Source organism: Pleurodeles waltl, chromosome 10 (genome assembly GCF_031143425.1).
Source record: "Pleurodeles waltl isolate 20211129_DDA chromosome 10, aPleWal1.hap1.20221129, whole genome shotgun sequence".
Taxonomy (NCBI): domain Eukaryota; kingdom Metazoa; phylum Chordata; class Amphibia; order Caudata; family Salamandridae; genus Pleurodeles; species Pleurodeles waltl.
The window spans coordinates 3,589,440-3,610,868 of NC_090449.1; the positions used below are offsets into that span (position 1 = coordinate 3,589,440).

A 21,429-nucleotide genomic window follows, 5' to 3' on the forward strand; every position below is an offset into this window, starting at 1 on the left:
GTTTACCTTCTGTGCTGGGTCTGTGGCGGAGGCCTGGGGGTGTCTGTGAGTGTTGTGTAGCTGTGCCACATCCAATGTGTGGTAAACAAGTGTCACCGGTGGAGTGTACGATGAAAAGTCACATGTCTCTGGGTGTCACTATGGTTGCTGTGTGTAAGAAGAGTAAGGTGAGGCATAGAAAAAAAACAGCCACACAAACTTGGCAATGAATTAAACAGCTACGCACGCACTTGACAATTAATTAAACAGCTACACACACACTTGCAATGAATTAAACAGCTACACACACACTTGGCAATGAATTAAACAGCTACACACACACTTGGCAATGAATTAAACAGCTACACACACACTTGGCAATGAAATAATCAGCTACACACACACTTGGCAATGAATTAAACAGCTACACACACTTGGCAATGAATTAGAACAACAATTTTCAAGAGAGACCAATCAGGTAAAAACCTAAAATAATGAAAAAAAAAATGAAGCAGTTCATAATTTGAAAATTAGCCCGTGAAAGATAAATCAAATTTACACATCTTTGCTACCACTCATTTGTGTTGTTATTCCAAGAAGCTTGACATTTCGATAAGACTGCTGAGTCCTCTCAGTTGTAATGTGTTAATTTTGCGATTCCAAATTTGTTCCAAATAGGGGCCCTGTAATATTTCTTTGCCAGGTCCCCGAAAACCTTTTAGATCAGTGGTTCTGAGTTCTGTGGACCCCCAATTTAACATTACTGGAACCCGGGGACCCCCACTGATTCATTATTGTACTCCGGGGACCCGCTCACTGAGTCATTACTGGAAGCAGGTGACGCCGACTCAAACATTGTTGATGATTTGAAATCCAAAACAATACACAAAAAATACAGAAAGAAGGATTCCATCAAACACATACAGAAAGTATAAAAATTTTATTAAATTTGCAAACAAATAAAATTAAGAAAATACAAATTTTAGTAGGAAGGTTGGCGCTTTTCTAAATTCAATTGAAGCCAAATGTCGTCTATAGTACATTCTGTTTGATGCACCTGCGCGGCTCCAACACATCAATCTGAGGAGACTAATCACATTTTTTGCCTCCAGGTTCTTACACCTTGACATTTACAGTACGTTTTAAAATGTTCAATTGTACATTTAGCCACTTTATTTAGATACACTTTTTAAATCTGTTAATATCAGGTAATTTTCTAAACAGTCACGGATGTCCTAAGGAGGCTTCGCGCACTCCCATGGGCCCCCGACCACAGGTTGGGAGCCGCTGCTTTAGATGGCCCTCCCTAGCACAAGCTTTCTCTGACGATCACTGCTCCGACCCCCCCATCCATAGCTGCGGATAGACTCATGACTATCGCTCCAACTGCTCTGCAAATTCTTGTTGCCTCCACCGAACATGAACAGTACTTAATGGTCAGGAAAGGGCTTAAGGAATATTTCTGGGTTACACTTTAGGACCCGCCTCTAACCACATACATGATTTCCACTGCTACTTACCCTCCACACTTTCGGTGGAACCAGGGATGTTCACATACGGAAAGAGGCAGTGACTGTCAGAATGATGCATCCCACAGGGTTCATCAACATCTTTCAACTTCATGGTTCTTATATTTGGGGTTTCATCAAGGCACACGAACGCCTTTGACCCTCAGTAGAAGCGATTACTTCACTGTGCTTGGGTGGAAACAGAGGAAGAAGATCTGGTGGAAAACTGCACAAGTTTAAAGCTTTCTGGGGTAAAGGCAGAAACAAAGATGAGATCACAACCTACCTTGCAGGTGTTTGGTGATGTTGATACAACAGTGCAGCGCACCCATGGTGAATCAACAAGGCAGCGTGGGCTGAATAATTGGACAGCAGTGACATGGACATAGCAGAAGCCTGCTAAAAGTAAGGACTGATAAGTAGATGAATAGTCCGCAAGGGTGTGGGTGATTCCAGCAGGAGCGAGTAGTATAGCTTAAGTGAATTCATGAGCCACGTGGGATCTGAAACCCTGCGCATGTGTCAAAGACAACATCTGCAGGAGCACATTTAGGCCCTCATTATGACTTTGGCGGTCTCTAAGCGAGACCGCCAAAGCCACGGACGCCAGAAGACCGCCAGTGCTGGCAGTCTTCCGCCCGCCAGTGCTGGCAGTCTTCCGCCCGCCATATAATGGGTACTGCAGGATTTCCGCCACACTCTGGGTGGAAATCCAGCAGTAGCCATGCTGGCGGACGGCGGTGCCCTGGCGCTGCTACCACCTGCACCGCCCTGCCAGGAGGATGCCGCAAGCCGTATCAAGACCATTAATGTGGCCTGGCGGTTTCTTGCTGACGGGAGGCTGCTGGCGGTAGCAGCGACCCTTCTTGTTCCCTGCCGGATGACCTCCTTGCCGGAAAAGGTAAGCCAGGTGTCCAACAGGGGGTGGGGGTGGAGGTGTGAGGTGTTGTGTGTGTGTGTGTGCGTGTGTGTATGAATGTGTGTGCATGTGTGAATGTGACTGTGCGTGTTGTACCGTATGCGTGGTTGTATGCGTGTAAGTGTATGCGTGTACAAATGTTGAAGTGAGTGCGTGTCTGTATGTCAGTGTGTATGCATGTGAGTACGTGTGTATGGATGTTTGTGTGTATGCATGCCTGAATGCGTGCAAGTATCTGAGTGAATGTGTGTATGGATGAGTGTGAGTGGATGTGTGTATGGAAGTGTAAGTTAATGGGGGTATGTGTGCTGCGTGTGGGTGTATGTGTGCATGCATGCAGGGAGGGGGTCGTAATGTAAGTAGGGGGGTGAGGGGTAAGGTGCTTACTGGGGGGGCCCGTCTACCAGTGACAGGAGTTCCCTGTCACCGGTAGCCCTACCGCCTTGGTTTTCATGGCGGTGCTACCGCTGCGGAAACCATGGCAGTAGGCAGGCTCATAATGGCGCCGGTGGTCTGTTGTGGACGCCGGGTCGGAGATCTACATCTCCAGCCCGGCAGTTCCTACCGCTATGGCGGTGCAAGTGGAGATGTGGCGGGTTGGCCTGTGACGGTATACACCGCCAGCATGTTGGCGGTGATACCGCCACATTAACCCAATGAGGGCCTTAGGAGGTCATTACTGTCACGACTCACGTGCTGCTTGCGCCTGGAATTTGCAGATCTGGTGGCGTGAATCTTCAATGTTCGGCTTTGGCCCAAAAAGGGGCGACTCTTTCTGGTAGCCACTGTGCTGTAGGCAATGGAGACACCAAGAACAGACCGTGCCCTTCAGAAAGTAGCGCCAGAGGGAAAAACCCCTTCAAAAGGGGAAAAACCTCCAAACAGGAAGAGTCCTGGAGAAAAACAAGAACAAACAAACAGGAATCCAAAAGGAGCAAAAATCAGAAAACACAGAATGCTGAGTCCAAAACCAAAAGGCAAGGAAATCAGGAGCGAAGACACCAACTGAGCAGAAAGTGTTGCAGCGCAAAGAAAGAGGAAAAACACAGCCCTTATATACCAAAAAACAGGAAGTGACCCACAGGAAGTAAAAGGACACCATCTTAGATAGGGAAACAATATATAACAGAATAGTAGAGGAACCATAGAGAATAGGGAACAAGGAATGCTGGGAAAGCACAGGAATCTGGGAAGGAGGAAAAAACATAAAGAAAGGCACACAACAGACTGCAAAAAGAAGAAAGGACAAAGAAACGAAGAAAAACAGGTAAGAGGGTTCAGAGACCCCTGGGACAGTGAAAGGCAGAAGGAAGAACGAGGCCCCAAGCAAATCTGGGGCCTCGAAACGCGCAGGAGAGGCTGGGGGCGCGCCGCGTCTTAATAACGCGGTGCGCGGCCCGAGCCGAACGCCCGGCAGAAGTCGAGCTCTCGACTCGCGCCGCACCGCGCGGCGCGAGAATTACGACCCTGGCGGAAGGCCGAGAACCGGCGGTAAGACCGCCAACAGGCTGGCGGTCTTACCTTGTGGAATTATGACCATGGCGGTTACCGCCATGGTCATCTGCCGGTTCTCCGTTCCGCCCACCAGGGCGGAGACGACAGCCGGGCTGGAGACCTGGGTCTCCAGCCTGGCGGCCGTCACTATACCGCCGCCGGTATTTTGACCCGGCTTACGGCCGCGGATTTCCTGCGGTTTGAACTGCCATGAAATCCATGGCGGTAAGCACTATCAGTGCCAGGGAATTCCTTCCCTGGCACTGATAGGGGTCTCCGCCACCCCCCACCCCGACTCCCTCCCCTACACCCCCCACCACCCCTGCCACCCCCAAAGGTGGCAGGGCCCCCCTCCCCACCCCGACCCCCAACATCACAGAAACTCACACACACACGACACGCACGCAGGCACCACCTACACACTCACACACGCCAACATACATGCCTACATACACACACACAGGCAGACACGCACACCCACATTCACACATTCACGCACACATCCATACTGACATAGCCACAGACATACACGCACTCATTCCCATACACACAACACCCCCGCAAGCAAACACGTACTCACACACCCCCTCAACATACACACACCCCCATGCACGCACACAACACCCAACACCCCCTCAACCCCCTCCCCTCACGGACGATCGACTTACCTGATCCAACGATCCTCCAGGAGGGGACGGGAGCCAAGGGGGCAGCTCCGCCGACACCACACCGCCAACAGAACACCGCCACGGCGAATCACAGGACGTGATTGGCAGGGCGGTGTTCTGTTGCCGTGGCGGTGGAGGTGGAGCAACCTCCACTTTCCCGCCTCCCGCCAGTATGGCTGCTGGCGGCTCTCCGCCCGAAAAAGGACGGAGAGCTGCCAACGGTCATAATAGGCAGAGCGGAAAACCGCCACCACTGGCGGTCTTCCGCACGGCGGTCCCTCGGCGGTCTTTCCAAAAGACCGCCAAGGTCAAAATGACCCCCTTAGTCTTCTCACATTATGAGGGAATACTCAATTTGTGTTCATTGTAGCTACTGCTTCAAACTTTTGTATGTTTCCCTAAAAAGGATGATTTGAACTAATGGTATTGCCAAACCAGAGTATGACATTACAAACTTCAGCTGCCAGCTCACATTTTTCACCTTGTGGCGCTGTTGTCTTGGGCTTTCCTGTATGGTTCTCTTTTGCTGCTGTTTCTCTGAAATCCTGACCTCTGCCTCTACGTGCCAGCTCTTTCGTCTACCTTTACTTTGACCTTTGTGACTTCTCTCCTCAGCGCAGCTGTGACAGGATGGCCAGTGGTTCCCAACCTGTGTTCCGGGGACCCCTGGGGGTCCACAAAGCTTCCTCAGGAGGTCCAAAACTGCTTAGAAAATTAACTAATATTAACAGATTAATAAAGTGCATATAAATAAAGTAGCTAAATTTACAAATAAACATTTTCAAATGTACTGTAAATGTTAAGGAATTTGAAACTGGAGGCTAAAAATTAAATTTGTATCCTCAGGTGATTCGTGGGAGCAGTGCAAGCACATGAAACAGAATACAGTATAGATGATGAGTGGCTTCAGTTGAATTTAGAAAGCCCCAACCTTCCTATTAAAATTACATTTATTTATTTTGCTTGCAAATGAAATATAATGTGTTATCTTTTTAATGGAATATTTGTTTCTGTATTTTTGTGTCTTGTTTTTGCAGTTCAAATCATCAACAATGTTTAGTCTGGGATCCCCGGCTTCCAACAATGATTCAGTGAGGGGTCCCCTGGTTCCAGTAATGATAATGTGAGGGGGGGAGCCGGGAGGGGGGCAGGTTCCAGTAATGATTCAGTGAGGAGTCCCCTGGTTCCAGTAATGATAAAGTGGGGGGGAGGGGCAGGTTCCAGTAATGATTCAGTGAGGGGGTCCCCTGTTTCCAGTAATGATAATGTGGGGGGGGGGGGGGTGGGGGTGCTGGCTCCATTAATGATTCACTGAGGGGTCACCAGGTTCCAGTGATGATAAAGTGGGGGGGGAGGGGCATGTTCCAGTAATGATAATGTGGGGGGGGGGGGAGGGGGCAGGCTCCGGTAATGATTCAGTGAGGGGTCACCAGGTTCCAGTAATGATAAAGTGGGGGGGGGGGGCAGGCTCCAGTAATGATTCAGTGAGGGTTCCTCCGGTTCCAGTAATGATAAAGTGGGGGGCATGGGGGGGCAGGCTCCAGTAATGATTCAGTGAGGGGTACCCTGGTTCCAGTAATGATAAAGTGGGGGGGGGGTGGGGGGGCGGGCTCCAGTAATGATTCAGTGAGGGGTCCCCAGGTTCCAGTAATGATAAAGTGGGGGGGACGGGGGGCAGGCTCCAGTAATGATTCAGTGAGGGGTCCCCAGGTTCCAGTAATGATAAAGTGGGGGGGATGGGGAGCAGGCTCCAGTAATGATTCAGTGAGGGGTCCCCCGGTTCCAGTAATGATAAAGTGGGGGGTGGGGGAGGGGCAGGTTCCAGTAATGATTCAGTGAGGGGTCCCCAGGTTCCAGTGCGATAAAGTGAGGGGTCCTCGGGTTCCAGTAATCATAAAGTGGGGGCTCCCAGAAGTCACAAGGTTGGGTACTACTAGTTTAATGCCTCTGGGGTCCTCTTTAAAGTCCTTTTCCAATTTACTCAATTTGCAAGTATCTGGAGCTCTGCAGCGGGCACCAAACTACTCCCATCCTGAACACGGCACTGACCTGCTGTCGCCCGGCTATATAACAGCAAGTTCCCTTGTCCTGACTTGTCCAACAATGTGTTTATGGAACTTCCTTGCAAGCAGGAGCTAGATGCCACTGTGGTGTTTAGGTCATCAACTGTGGGTTTCCATAAGTAAGTAATCTGGCCACATATACATTTTGTTAAAGTATTTACTAGCAAATACATATTCTCCTGTGGGTGACTCAGTGCTATCCACTAGGAAGCGGGACCCGGATAGATGAAAGGTCCACTTAAAGAACAGGGGTTCAGTACTGGGCTTGTGCGTGCAGCCCCAGCAGCGTGCCACGAACAGTGTCGTCCTCATCTGTGGTGTTCCACGGGTCCCAGTGGGTCCAGGGTGTGTGCCACAGCATGTAAGCCTCACAGTCTGGCGACTCCCTTCCAATACCTTTCCGGGGGTTTTGCCGACTCCAGGTGAGCAGCCGTCTGTGACCAGCTGCGATGGGCATCCTTGGCATTCATCAACCATATGAACCAGGTACAGAGGAGATACTCAGCACCCAAGGTCCGCGTCACCTCTATCTCAGATCTGAAGATGACTCTCTAAACTAGAGCAGAAGCTATGTTTATCCCCCTCTGAGGCGATGTTTAAAAAAAAACTCAAGACCTGGCTCTTTAAGGAATAGCTAATTCCTCCCTTCACTGAAATCCAGCGCAATAGCACCAGGAACAACGCACTATGCAAGATACGGCGGCTTCACAGGCTTGGAGCCTGAGGGCCAAACTCGAGATCAGCCTTTGCCCTGGGAGTGCCTCTTCTCAGTGCCCCATCACATTGGGCACCTGCTTAAACTGAGAAACTCTTCACTGCCCCTTCTCAATTCGTGAAGCGCTCTGAGGTGGCGTCAGAGTTTGAGCGCCCTAGAAACACTCTAGTGGATAAATTAAATGTTCTTAGCCCTAAAGCTGAAAGCAAAACCATTGACTCCATGTGGCTAGATTTTAATTGTGGCTACATCTCAGGGCTGAATCTACTTAATGGGAACACGTTCTTGGTGAGTAAAGGCAGGGTGCAGTGCCATCGCTTCAGGGAAGGGTCTTTTGGGGAAAAAAGTTGTCTTTCGTTTCAAACCCCATGAGATGTAATCAGAAAGACACTTGCAAGAGGGCAGTGTAGCAAAAACAAAGGGTGCAACCTAACCTCTCACATGGCTAGAGAGCAGCTGGGTCCAAAGCTTTTCTACTGCCTAGGGAAGGCACTCAGTAATTTCCACACTGTTTGGCTAAGGTGCATTGACCACAAATATTTCAACAAACAACTCCCATCAGCAACACAAGGGGATGCAAAACAGAGATGCCTGAAGGCAATGAATTTACTAAATTTACAGATGATGGACGGAATGTGGAACAAATCCAACATTCACCCCCAGTCACAGATCTGGGTTTAAACCATCAGTTTTTTCGCTCACCACACCAAGCCAGTTTGGACCCAGTCATCTGCAAATCAGCCTGGATGCTGCTCTCAGTGGGAACAGTCCAGCCCGAACTTCCAGGCCAGATGCTCCTGGGACCTGCATCAGGGTATCACTCCTCATCAGCCAGGCTAGTTTGAATCCAGTGGCACAGTGAGCACAGCATCATCTGTGCTTGGTTGGCGGACTTGCCGAGGCACCAACTATAACCATAACACCCTGGGGTCCCAGGAGGCGGCCCAGTGATTAGTGGCACCTGTGGGCATCAAGCGATATATAGCACGTGCACCCGTCCCGCCGCACAGGCCGTGCCCAGGTGAGGCTCGGGACAAGGGCAGGCCTGTCCTTGCCCATCTTTGCCAGAACGGCCAGGGCCGGGCCACCCCCCTTGAATTGGTTTTCAGGAAACTGTGAGTAGACTCAGAATCATCTGGTAAACTACTTTTTTATGTTGTCCTTTTATTTAAAGTTTCATCCTGTCCCCTCAGTACGTATCTGCATTGGAAGTAGTTTATTTTGCTTACATGATTGAGTAAACGAACACTTTCTGTAAGACAGCGCGGGTAAGTGGCACCTACTGCCCACTGCAGGAGCATGTTGTATCTCCCCAGGCGTCGCCGACTTAGAAACCGCACGGACCAGAGGAGGAAGGGTTAATCTTACCTTACCCCGCTGTAAATCACCAACTGAGTATTCCATCATTGTAGCGCAACACGCACTGATGTCAGTTAATGACTGAGGTTGGCCGGGGCAATTTTGAACTGTCGTGAACGTTGGAGAACTTTTAAACATAGTTAAAAGGAAACTAACCGAAGGTCCTATGGGGAAAAGCCATAAGAAAACCACTAACACAATTACCAATTATTTAATGAACGCTGTGGGCTTAATTGAAAGCGAAATAATGAATGTGGAAGAGAGGCTTCTTGCAACTAAGCCTGCCGTAAAAGAGGTTTTATGTAGTGCCATTATGGAAACCGTACGGAATACAACATTTATACCCATACAGCCCCCTGACACCTCAAACCCCTCAAAAAGGTCTTTAAACACTGAAAACGCCCCATGTGCCTCTAATCAGTCATTGGATCTAGTCGAGATCTCTCAAACTCACCCCCGGCACAGAGAAGTAAGCAGCCGGGGGGACACCTGTGGCTATTCCCAATAAATGAATAAGGCCCCCCATGCTGTCATAGCTAGGAAGAGTGATAACTCCAAGGGGTGTGCAAAGACACACGATACACACACAAAATGTTATAACGTAGAATGGAAGGGTCTCCTGAAACCTAAAGCAACCACAGAGAGGGTGGTGGCACTTGGGACCAGAGCTCAATGCTCTCACAACGATGGTGCCACATGCACTGTAGAGATGGGGGATCCTGCAGCCTGCTCCAAGAGCTTTGGTTCTCTTTCAAGCCTCAGCCAGCAGGACTGACAAGGGAAGGGGGCAGTGGACATCTGGAAGATGCTAGTGGATTGAGGAATGCAAGCATTGTGACTATGAAGCAGAGGCAGAAAACAAGAGAAGCATATCTAGACAGCATGTTAGGAATCAGATCCTGGCATCTTCGGGCATTAAAAATAAAACTGACAGAAAAGGGAACCTGCACTTACAAAAATGTAACATCGATGGCACCCGCAACACCATCACCCCATGGGCGGGCTGAAGGAGGCCTGACGACTGATACATACCACAGCTCCAGTGACTTTAAAGAAGACATATCCTAAATCCCTTTTTATCAACTGGTCCTGCAAACAGACACGAAGAGACTCTTTGTACTGATACCTTTATAGTAATGTTTTAATAATACACAGTACAGAGTTGTGGAAGATCTGGATACCGATCTTCCTAAATGTGTTAAGGTACATGGGAGTAACTGTGTTTATATCTGGGTGGGGGTTTAAATATTAGTAAATGTCGATATTCAGGGTTGGGTTTATGTGGATACACTGAGGCCCTGGGGAATAATCAGGCTCATTTCCCTCACAATAGATATGGGGATCTAATAAATTATTTACTGTGCAAACATAATCTACAATGTTTGGAACAGGTTGGAGATTAAGAAAATATATCATTATCTAGCTTTCAAGGGAATGGGAATTCATCCTGCGTTGACCATATTATTATGTCAACAAATAACCTGGAGCTTTTTAGATCTTTTCTGTAAAATTCAGCACTTTAGTGATCATTCTACACTTACTTTAACTATGAAAATGAAAACGGGGAGATGCTAAACTACACTCCTAGTATCTAATATCATGGAAGCAAGGAAACATGGAATTAGCCTTAAATGGACGGGGATAGATGAAGCGTCCTTGTTGGAAAGGCGGTAAGGGATAACAGGTAGACATGTGTAGTCAGCACTGACATTGAAGGTCCCCTGATGTGGTTGTGGCAGCCTTTGGTAAGATGGCATCGGCCATAGCAACCAACTTAAAAGTGGTTAACAATGGTGCACAGAAGCGGAGGGCAGGTTGTTTTGATCACAAATGCATGCGGGCTAACCAGAATTTACGAAGAGCCCTAAAGTCAAACCCTAGGGACAAAGACGCTGAACAGCTTAGACATACATGTAAACGGTCTGTAGGCCAGAGGAGGCAGCTACGAGGACAGGCGTGGGCTGATCTGGGATGGCAAGCGGGGTCCACATTGTTCTGGAGGGTGACGAGCTCCCCGCTCCTGGAAGATGATTCAGAACTGAGGGCGGAGACTCTCGTCGCTCCAGCGGATTAGGTAACTCATTTTTGGAAACATCTTTAATTTTGGGAATGAGTAACCAAGTATAACCAAAGGTGACTCAATCTCCAGTCTTTATGTCCCCCTGCAGCATGTCAGTAGTGAGGTCATACTTGCCATTGAAAACTCTGCTAGTGGGAAGGCCCCAGGCCCCAACAGGTTCCCAGTGGATGCTTTCAAGTCTTATACGACTTTATGGGGCCCAATACTGACGCAGGTCGGTAACGCAGAGCTCGAGGATGTTTACTACCAACTTGGACAGATTGTATCACTGTTCCCATTTTAAAAAAGGGGCAGGGAGATGCTAAATTTTACCGCCTTATATCCCTCCTGGATTCACCCGCAAAGATAATGGGGAGGATTGTACTTGACAGATTAGATACTTGGGAAGCCAAGAATCATGTGCTAACAGGCTCCCAATATGAATTCAGGAGGGATGCTGGGAGAGTGGATAAACCTAAATCTTCTTATTGGCAAATACACGTTAGCGAAGAAGGGCTACATTAATCTCTGCTTCACTGCTTTAACTAGTGCTAAATTATGGAAGACTGTGACTGATATGGGCGCATCAGAAGAAACTGTATCACACCTGTCGCAATTGTATTCCTCAGTGACTGCACTGGTGAGCTATGGGTTAGAAGGGCAACGCACCTCAAGTTTCAGGGTCGCCAGCGGCATTAGACAAGGCTGTGTCCTCGCTCCTTTTCTATTCTCATTATATATTAATGGGGTGGATAGAATGCTACAACAGGTGGATGCTGGTGCCCCGAAAACTGGCTCCCGCCCGACTCCTCCTGTATGCAGATGATGCGGAATTAATATAAAAAAAACGCCACTGGTCTCAACAAGTGATTCGTTTATTCATTGCATACATGGAGCAGAAAGATTTCAAGCTTAACGCATACGTGAAATGCTGCAGCTGTACAAGAGCAAATAAATTCTGTCTCCTACGGAGCGACCGTATAGGGTATGGTTGAGTCCTCTACACTGCAATCATTAAAAATTATTTCTTTGCTGACTCCTGGCCATTTCCCATTCTGTAGTGGTATATATTACTAGCAGTGAAACAAATGTACCATGGGTCTAATTACGAGTTTGGCGGACGGGAACATCCGTCAGCCAAACTTCCAAAAGGGTGGCGGCCTCCCCGCCGGCCCCATTAAGACTTTCCCGCAGATAGCCGGCGGCAATGCTGCCACCTACAGGGGGCTCCGGCACCCTTGTAATGCACACTGTCTGCACAGCAGGCAGTGCACATTATGAGGGTCCACGGGCATGGGCATCCCCCTGCACCTGTTCTCCACCAGCCTTTTCAACCTGCATGCACTGTCAGCCCGTTGGGATTACTGATCCCAGCAGAGACAGCGGCGCCTTCGCACTCTGACCGGCAGTGTCGTGATGTGGCGGTCAGACAGCAGCTGCGGTCCAGAGCGCCACTGCGAGTCTGGCGGTCTAGTAACCGCCAGATTCGTAATTGTGCGCTATATCTTGAAGACACAGTACATGTGAGTGCAATTACTAGTTGGTACAACATCTGCAGCAAGCAAGGAACTAAGTTTACAAGGGATGTTAACAAAGATTGCTTCACACTTGAGCATTATGAAAAGATCCCTTGGCTGGAGTATGTAGACGTATTACTTAAAGAAATTGATGACCACATAACCACTAAGAGTCCTGCTAGTATCTTGCAGTTTGACAAAAAAAGGGTTGAGAATGACATTTCTAAAGAAACAAGGGTACGACAGAGAAAGAAGAGAAGGTAAACAAAATTGGGCGTATCACGGTATGTAGCAGGACCAGTACAACAGGATTACAAGGGTATCTATTAAGGGTAACAAATGTTAAGGAGAGATTTTATTTGACAAGATTGTGGATGGTAATTTTACATCATTCAGCTGTATTCCCAAAAAAGGGAGGCATGAACGAAAAATATACCCAAACGTCGTGTGATGGGAAAGCCACCCAATCCGCAGCACATTTTATTTTGTTTTTATAGGTTTTATGATGACAGAAGGTCCCTTACACATCTACTTTTTCAACTGAAAAATTATTATTTTATCAAGATGCACTAAATTGCTTATATAAACTTGAGAACGATGTTATTTGCTGAACTGTCTTTGCCTACATTTCTCAAGCACTGAACAGATGAAAACGTCTTAGCTACATGGGTGGCGTGACTTTATAGCATATTACCAGGAATAGGTCTCTAAGGGCCTGATTACAACTTTGGAGGAGGTGTTAATCCATCCCAAATGTGACAGATATACCACCAGCCGTATTATGAGTTCCATAGGATATAATAGACTCGTAATACAGCTGGTGGTATATCCGTCACTTTACCGTCACTTTTGGGACGGATTAACACCTCCTCCAAAGTTGCAATCAGGCCCTAAGTGTTGTATGTCAACAATACTTCTTATCTCATTATGTGGCACTTGAATGTCATGTATTGCTGATACTATCTGTATATAATTGTGCTTATTACAGCTATTTGAAATACATTGTTTTAATAGTTGGACATTTTGCACATATGCCCCTCTGTATATTAGTCTGTTTCACAGAGTGTCACAGATGTATTTTTCTGATATTCTTCCTACATGCTCATTATGTTTTTATATTTTACAGAATGTTTTTAAGATTTTGTCCATCTGTTATTTGTGCATATTAGTTTGCACTATAGATGCTGTGCATGTATGTTTTTTTGGATATTAGTATTTTCAGAGAGCTATGACGGCTTTTGTCCTAAAGGGACATTGTGCACATTGTAATGTCATATAACTTATACGTGTAAGATCCAAATATTGCTCTCAGTGTACAAATTTGATAAGTAATGTATGATTTTTTTTTACATTTTTTTATTTATTTAAAAAAAATCCCAAAAATGTTTTATTTGACTGATTACAGATTTCACTAAACTGGCAAATATTATTATATAGGTCATATTGTAACGAAAGGTTGTTATTGAAAATGACTGCATAATTTGGTGTGGGTTTGATGGATTTTAAGTGCAAACTTGATCGGAGAATGTTGCTGAGAGGTATGTATATGTATGTGGTACTTGTACAGTGCAAACCTAGCCAAAAGTCAGCCGAGCTCTGCACAGTCAGAAACAAGACTACAACGAGCGCTTGGAGGGGAAGCTAGATTCAGAGAATGGAGGCAACTGAATTGCCAATCGCACTAGCTTTGTAGATGGTGCACCTGGCACAGGCTGACAAGTGGTATACCAGTGGAGTTCCATCAAGGTGGAAGTAAGGTGGTCATATTTCTTCAAGCCTTTGATGAGTCTGCTGTAGTGCATAAGACGCCCTAGAGGGGACAGTGCAGTCTTGGAGGCTGTGAAGTTGGGTGCTGTCACCACCCATGAGTAGGGGTACGAGGGCCTGAGCAGCACTTTCTGAAGTAGACAGAGCTGACACCAGCTCTTAACTGTTTTCTCGGCACTCTGTCCCTTGAAGACGAGGTCGGGGTCCAAGGTGAATCTGAGACACTTCCATTCAGTGAAGGATGGGGCTCATGTCATTCATCCTGATTTGTACTGTTTTTTGTTTGTTGTTTTTGGGGAGTAACAGCAGGTTTGTTTTGACTGTGTTGGGATTCAGGTGAGTGCTGGACATTCAGCTCTGGCTCAGGTGCAAGCAGTGCTTTAAACTCTGAACGTCAGCAGCGGAGGAGACTCAAGTAGAGTTGTCTCTCATCAGCTTTCACACACCTATTTCTGAGATGGGCTCAACTGTGTGTTTTTTCGTATGTAGGCATGTACGCTCCAGGGAACTCAAGCTTTCAGAGGAGATATGTTAATTGCTGGAGGTGTATAAACGAAGGGGAAAAATTATAATACCACAATTCAAGGGAAAAATGACTGCACGTGGCAGCATGCAGGGCATAAAGGTCTTCAGGCATTCTAACGAAAGACTTAGAAATGCTTCTGTGGCAAGCGGCGAGTTTTAATAGCAGTGATTCTGCCACTTATGGTGCTCAGAAAGGAAAGGACAGGACAATTATCTGTCACAAAGCCAACCATTTTGCAGAGCTTGTTAGTGTGCCAGGTTGATCTGTAACTGCTTAACATATTTTATAGTCTTCAGACACTCAGGAGGGTTTTGAGGCAGGGTTGGAGTAAAGTGCCTGCCACTTACGAGCCTTGCGCTCTATCGTAATTCAAATGTAGTCTTTACAAATGTTTAAAGGGAGGCACTTACACATCTATTTAACAAAATTATCACATCTTCCTGAATATTATTATTTTTGTAACACCTGTTTTCTATAACTCCTTTTATAATTTTATATTTCAGATATGTACTTGGAATTAATTTACTCTAACCAAGAAAACAGTTTTATTGACACAAAATGATTTTACCTGGGCCAAGAAAAAGAAGTGCTACACGCAGCGTGATTGACATCACACACGATTCGTATTTTCCAAGGTTCACTGTTTGTCAACTACATTTATATTCCTTCACATTTCATTTGTAAATATGGTTCATTGCAAAACCCAAAATATGTGTTGGCTGTTAATTATAATGTTTATTTATCCAAGTGAGATTAAATTCATCATTCATTAAAATAAATTGTGCACTTCACTCCCCTTAATTAGTGTATCAGAAAAATAGATAAATTTACATTTGCAATTATAGTAATAATAATGTATCAATTATTTTTCTGATAATATTTGAAGAGTGTCACTCACCAAACATTAATAATCCTTATAAATGGATATTTTATTAATCTAGAATCGAAATTTGCCTCGTGATGGCTACGACCTTGTTCTGGATGTTATAAACTGCATGACTAGGACATTTAGAAGATCAGCATTACTCTGTAGTTCTTTTACAATACATCACCCCTCTCTGAGGCATGAATAAAAGTCCCAACTTTAAAAGTTATTTTGTTTCCATTTTAAATTCTGAATACACAGATGTTTAGCAAGAAATTAGAACCAAATTTCTTGTGACCCAACAAATATTTCATCCCTACTAATTTAATTAAAAGGTACACAATGTTTAATGTCCATAAAAGTAATTAACTGGTTCATTGTAAATCTAAAGTATTTGCAGACTGTTATAATACAAAAGATCACAAAACAGTTATAACTACGGGTCTGGAACACACGCCCACACACAATAATAGAGGCAGGGACTTTCGACCTGATTACGAGTCTGGCGGTAACAAGACCGCCAGACTCGCGGAGGCAGTCAGGAACGCCGCTGCTGTGGCGGTCCAACAGCCACATTAAGACCCTGGCTGTCAGACTGCCAGGTTACCACTGTCTTCGTTGAGATCGGTGATCCTGGCGGGTGCAGGTCGCAATTAGCCAGGGCAGCGCTGCATGCAGGGCCGCCCTGCTGATTACGATCTGGTTCTCCACCAGCCTTTTCATGGGTGTTTTACCACCCAGAAAAGGCTGGTGGAGAACAGGGGCAGGAAGCCACAGGGGGCCCCTTGACTGTCCATGCACTTGGCATGAGCAGTGCAGGGGTCCCCCTCCCCAGCACTCTCACAATGCTCACTATCTGCTATGCAGACAAGTGAGCATTGCAAGGGTGATGGTGTCCCCTGCGGGTGGCAGCATTGCCGCCGGCTCGATTACGAGCCAGCGACAATGCTGCCACCACTTTCCCGCTAGGCTGACAGACGGAAACCTTGGTTTCTGTCTGTCATCCCAGGGGGAAAGTCGTAATGGGCCCAGCGGAGAGGAAGCCAGTAAGGCGGCAACCTCCCCATCGGAAGTTCGGTGGACGGGTCAACCCGTCTGCTGATCTCATAATCAGGCCCTTATAATAGAACTGGATTCAAGCTAGCCTGGCTGATGAGGATGATATCCCGAAAACAGTTCCAGGATGCTTGCTTCCAGTCTAGGGAAGGCCTGGCCTAACAGTTCTGGCTGGGCTTTTCTAAATGGAGCAGGTTCAAGACTGATTTGCATATGGCTAGGTCCTAACTAGGGTCACATGGTGTGCAAAAGAACGATGGATTTAACCCAGATCTGTGACTCGGAGAGAGTGTTTGAAAGGTTTCAGCTCTCTGTCCATTATCTTTTTGTGTTACTTAAAATAGAACCCAACCGGAGATAATGGTAAAGTAAATTTGTTTAATTTGACTTGTAAAGAAAATAAATATAAACAAAAAAATGTAATTGTATTAAGTTTTGAATAAATGTTTAAATGTAAGAACAAACTAAATTTTAAATAATTATTTTAATTTAAATAATATACCTAACTTTTAATAACTTTTAGACAAAATCAATAAATATATTTTACATTAGGTGAGATTTTAAATAAAGTTATATAAAATTAAATGTTTGTATTAAATATTTTAATTATTATTTGTATTGCAGTGTTTACCAAAAGGGTTTGCTGAGCACGACTGTAACTGTTGATTTAGTTACTGCTGGGGGCTACTGATTAATGTTTTCACGGATTTCCAAAAGAGTAAGAGAGAAACCTGTTTAAGACTCTGTACAGGCAGAGGATTCCACAGTTATGTAGCCGCCTTTGGGAATGCCTGATTTCCAAAAGATTGAAGAACGACCTCTAGGAATTTGTAAAAGGAACTGCATGCTGGATTGTAGATATCTTGTAGGGTGATACCAAGACAATTTGTTAGCCATAAAAGCAGGGTTGTTGGGCTAGATGGTTTTATGAACAACTGTTAAAGCTTTATGTACAATTCTGACATATAATGGTAGTCAATGTAGTTTGTTTCTGGCTGAAATAACTGAAACAAATTTCTTCAAACAACAGACCAGTCAAATTGACGCATTCTGAATTAACTGCAGGTTGGTGCAATCGATAGGACTGAATTGTCATAATGAATTCTTGACTGAATTAGTGCCTTTAGCACCTGAATTTATCTAAAAGTGGTAGAATTGGTAGAAACGATTTCAGTTGAGAATGACAGGAGTTTGTAGTGTTGGGTTTACAAGTTACCAGGCTTAGGTTGGAAATGAGGTAAATTCCTATGGTATGCACTGACAATGACAGCACAAGCGGTGGGCTAGCATGTTGTGCAGGTGTAAACCATCAATCCTAGCTTTACGTGATATGAATAGCAATTGTTTTGCTGGGATTAAGTTACACGTAATAGGCAGAAAGCCACTATCTTGTCTCAAGACTCATAGGTGAAAGTTTTCCACTTTCTTTAGACAGATTTCCATATGATGAGAGGCCAAAAAACAACTGAGTATCATCATGAAAAATGTAATACCTAAACGATGTAATAAAAGGACTAGAGGGCGCAGGTTGGTATTGAACAGCAATGTTCATAAAATGGACACCTGTGGGACTCCAAATAAACTGCTTAGGTGTTCACAGAAGTGGGGGGAAACTATTTGTGTTGTGTTGTGTAAAAATGATTCAAACCAGGCCAACACGATTCCTTTACTCCCTGCGTCTGACAATTTTTCAAGCAGGATATTAGGATCCATTGTTTCAAATATGACAGAGAGGTCCAGAGGGAACAAGAGCTGCTGAACTTCTACCATCCACCATTCTATGTAGGTGAAATAGAGGAGAAATTACAACTAACCTCTACTATGACTTTGCTGGAACCCTGGCAGTGATGTGTTTGTTTAATGAACATTAGGTGGGAGAAGCAAACATGGTCTGTTCATTGCACATTTAACAGACTGTAAAGGCAAGCAGGGATGGGGATATGTAGTGTGGACTTGCAGAGTATGGATGGAGTCGTGATTACACTCATGGACTTGAAGCATGCCAACGAGGAGGCGATGCCAGTTTCAGATGTGTAACACAAGGAAACATGAATGCTGGCAGAAATGAAACACTCACACCAACGCTCAATCAATATTTCAGCATTCGATAATCGATAACAAGTACGATTCAGTGGCAAAACTGAACTGTATCGATTATCGCCCCACCCTTGGCTAGGCGAGGGTGGAGTTACCTATTCTTCACTGGTTTCAAGCAGCTTTTCAGACGCCTCGGCTCCGGCAACGAATGTTTCACGGGTGGCGATGCTGGGACACCCCCAGCCGCCTTCAGCAGCACACCGTAATTCCTTCCCCCATTGTTGGCCCAAAATGTCTGGCCGGGTGTTTCATATCGCACGACAAATTCCAGCCTGGCCCCGTCGTAGTCGTAAGGTGGGGCGAAAGCCAAGCGGAACGCGAACTGGTCGGTGCGGCCGTGGTCGCAAGGCGCGAGGTAGTCGGCGGGGTGGTCGTAGAAGGAGGCCCAGCGGTCGAAGGTGGCTCTGACGTAGACGCTCTTGCGGTAGGAGAGGTTGAGCACGCGCAGCACGCCGCGCATGGCCCGGGGCTCGGCGGGGCTGGGCAGCAGGCTCTCCAGCTCCACGCCGCAGGCCTGCACCCGCTGCTCCAGCTGCTGCGGGCTGGGGGGCAGCAGGAAGGAGGGGGAGAGGTAGAAGTGGCTCTGGGGGCCCCGGCGGGGCAGCCCCAGGGCCCCCAGCTCCTGGGCTGGGTCTGGGGAGAGCGCGGGGCCCAGGATGCCATTGCACAGCGCCTCCTGCTGGTGAGGGCTGCAGGGCTGGCTGCAGCAGGGGCTGCAGTGGCGCTGGGCGGCCGCCAGGGGGAGCCCGAGAGCCGCGCCCAGGCTGTCATAGCACTGCACGGCCGCCAGGGGGAGCCCCAGCGCGTCGGCGAAGCGCACGCGCCGCGCGCCCCCGGTCTCGGCGCGCGAGGCCGCGACCGCCTCCTCCTCGGCCGGGCGCGGTCTGGGCGTGGGGGAGGAGCGCGGCAGCAGCCGGGGCTCCGCCTCCTCTGCCTCCTCCTCGTCCCCTCCGGGCGCCGGAGGAGAGAGCGTCGAGGCCGGCCAGGCCATGGCTGGCAGAGGAGAGGGCAAGCCTGCCGCAGCGGCCTGGAGGAGACTAGGGAGCTACCCAGCCAATGTGGGGCCCGCGCACGGAATGAGGCGCGCAGGGGGACCAATCAGCAGAGCTCGTACAGCGACGGGTCGCAGCGAGAGCGAGGCGTCCTTGCTGGAACGCAAACACGGCAGAGAGAAGGCGGGGCGAAGTGAGCGCCATGTTTCTTGTGATCAGGGTGCAGGAGCGTGCGTCCTGCGCATGCGCAGAGTGATGAGGACCGGGGACGGGAGGGGGGGGTGAGGAGGGGAAGCAGGAGCATGCGCAGAGTGCAATGTCTGCTAGGGCTGGGGCAGGATGTAGGCGCATGCGCAGAGTGCAATGTCTGCTAGGGCTGGGGCAGGATGTAGGCGCGTGCGCAGAGTGCAAGGTCTGCTAGGGATGGGGAAGGATGTAGGCGCGTGCGCAGAGTGCAAGGTCTGCTAGGGATGGGGAAGGATGTAGGCGCATGCGCAGAGTGCAAGGTCTGCTAGGGATGGGGAAGGATGTAGGCGCATGCGCAGAGTGCAATGTCTGCTAGGGCTGGGGCAGGATGTAGGCGCGTGCGCAGAGTGCAAGGTCTGCTAGGGCTGGGGCAGGATGTAGGCGCATGCGCAGAGTGCAATGTCTGCTAGGGCTGGGGCAGGATGTAGGCGCGTGCGCAGAGTGCAAGGTCTGCTAGGGATGGGGAAGGATGTAGGCGCATGCGCAGAGTGCAAGGTCTGCTAGGGATGGGGAAGGATGTAGGCGCATGCGCAGAGTGCAATGTCTGCTAGGGCTGGGGCAGGATGTAGGCGCATGCGCAGAGTGCAAGGTCTGCTAGGGATAGGGCAGGATGTAGGCGGGGGTTGTGGACTGGCATGTGTTGGGGGTCAGCAGAGGAGGGCAGCCAACACATGAACAGGGAGAGCCCAGCCAAGGGTCCGCCCAGGCTGGAAAAACCCGACCAGCCGTGGACATGTCCTGGCATGTTAATCATGTAACATACATGTATCACATGCACTGGAAAAGCAGCGGGTATTGCCTGCAGATGTAGACCTGTCAGCTGTGCCTGTGGAGTTTTCCAATGCACTTCAGCGCTGGAAGAAGTGATAAAAAAAAAAAATGCCTTAATGTGCATACATGTGCACCATCATGCATGTGCACTTGTGCGTCACAATGCTGGTGGCAGTGTGATGATGAAAAGTGAAAACTTACCTCTTTACCTCAGATATTCTGACCTCACTTCTTCACTTGCTGTAACACCTCACTCTGTCCATCCCATGTGTGCCCACTGGGGTATGTATGGCCTTTGTACTGGTCCATGGCTTGCCAGCTAGGTTTGTGCTTTGGAAATACCAAAACATATGTATATATATGCAAGGCAAGCAGCTGTGAGAAAAGGCCTCTGTCATGGGTAGCCCCAGACATTTTGCCTGGTATGTAATGCAGTCTCAAAGTTGTTAGTGCCCAGAGTCCCTGCTAACTAGGTTCCCTGGGCCAGATCTCTTTCCCTAAAACTGTTATGATGCATTGGCGCGATTGTCAACACCTGTAGCTGACAATATAAGACCATAGTAAATGGTTCTTAGGTACAAAGGACAGGGGGTGCTGAGGGTAGGTCCCTGAGGGCATCAGCACAGATTGTGCCACCCTCAGGGACCATGCATCCAGAAGCACCCAGCACTGCCCTTTGTAGGCTGTGTGTTCTGATGCAATCCTAAAAGACAAACTCAACACAGCACACAGCCTGTGTGCACTGTCCACTACACATTGCATGCACTATAGGTAAGTCACCCCCCTGGCAGGCCTTCCAGCCGTAAAGTAGAATGCACTATACTATAT

At 47.6% G+C, this 21,429-nt stretch overlaps 1 protein-coding gene across 1 annotated transcript in view; it reads right to left on the reverse strand.

Moving 5' to 3' along the window:
- PPP1R3F (protein phosphatase 1 regulatory subunit 3F) overlaps positions 1–19,644 on the reverse strand; it is a 76,487-nt gene extending 56,843 nt beyond the window's left edge. The window contains exon 1 of the mRNA XM_069209305.1: positions 18,688–19,644. Coding sequence (XP_069065406.1) covers positions 18,688–19,583 — 896 coding nt within the window. The 5' untranslated portion in view covers positions 19,584–19,644. The remainder of the gene's footprint in view (positions 1–18,687) is intronic.
- Positions 19,645–21,429: the final 1,785 nt, after the last annotated feature.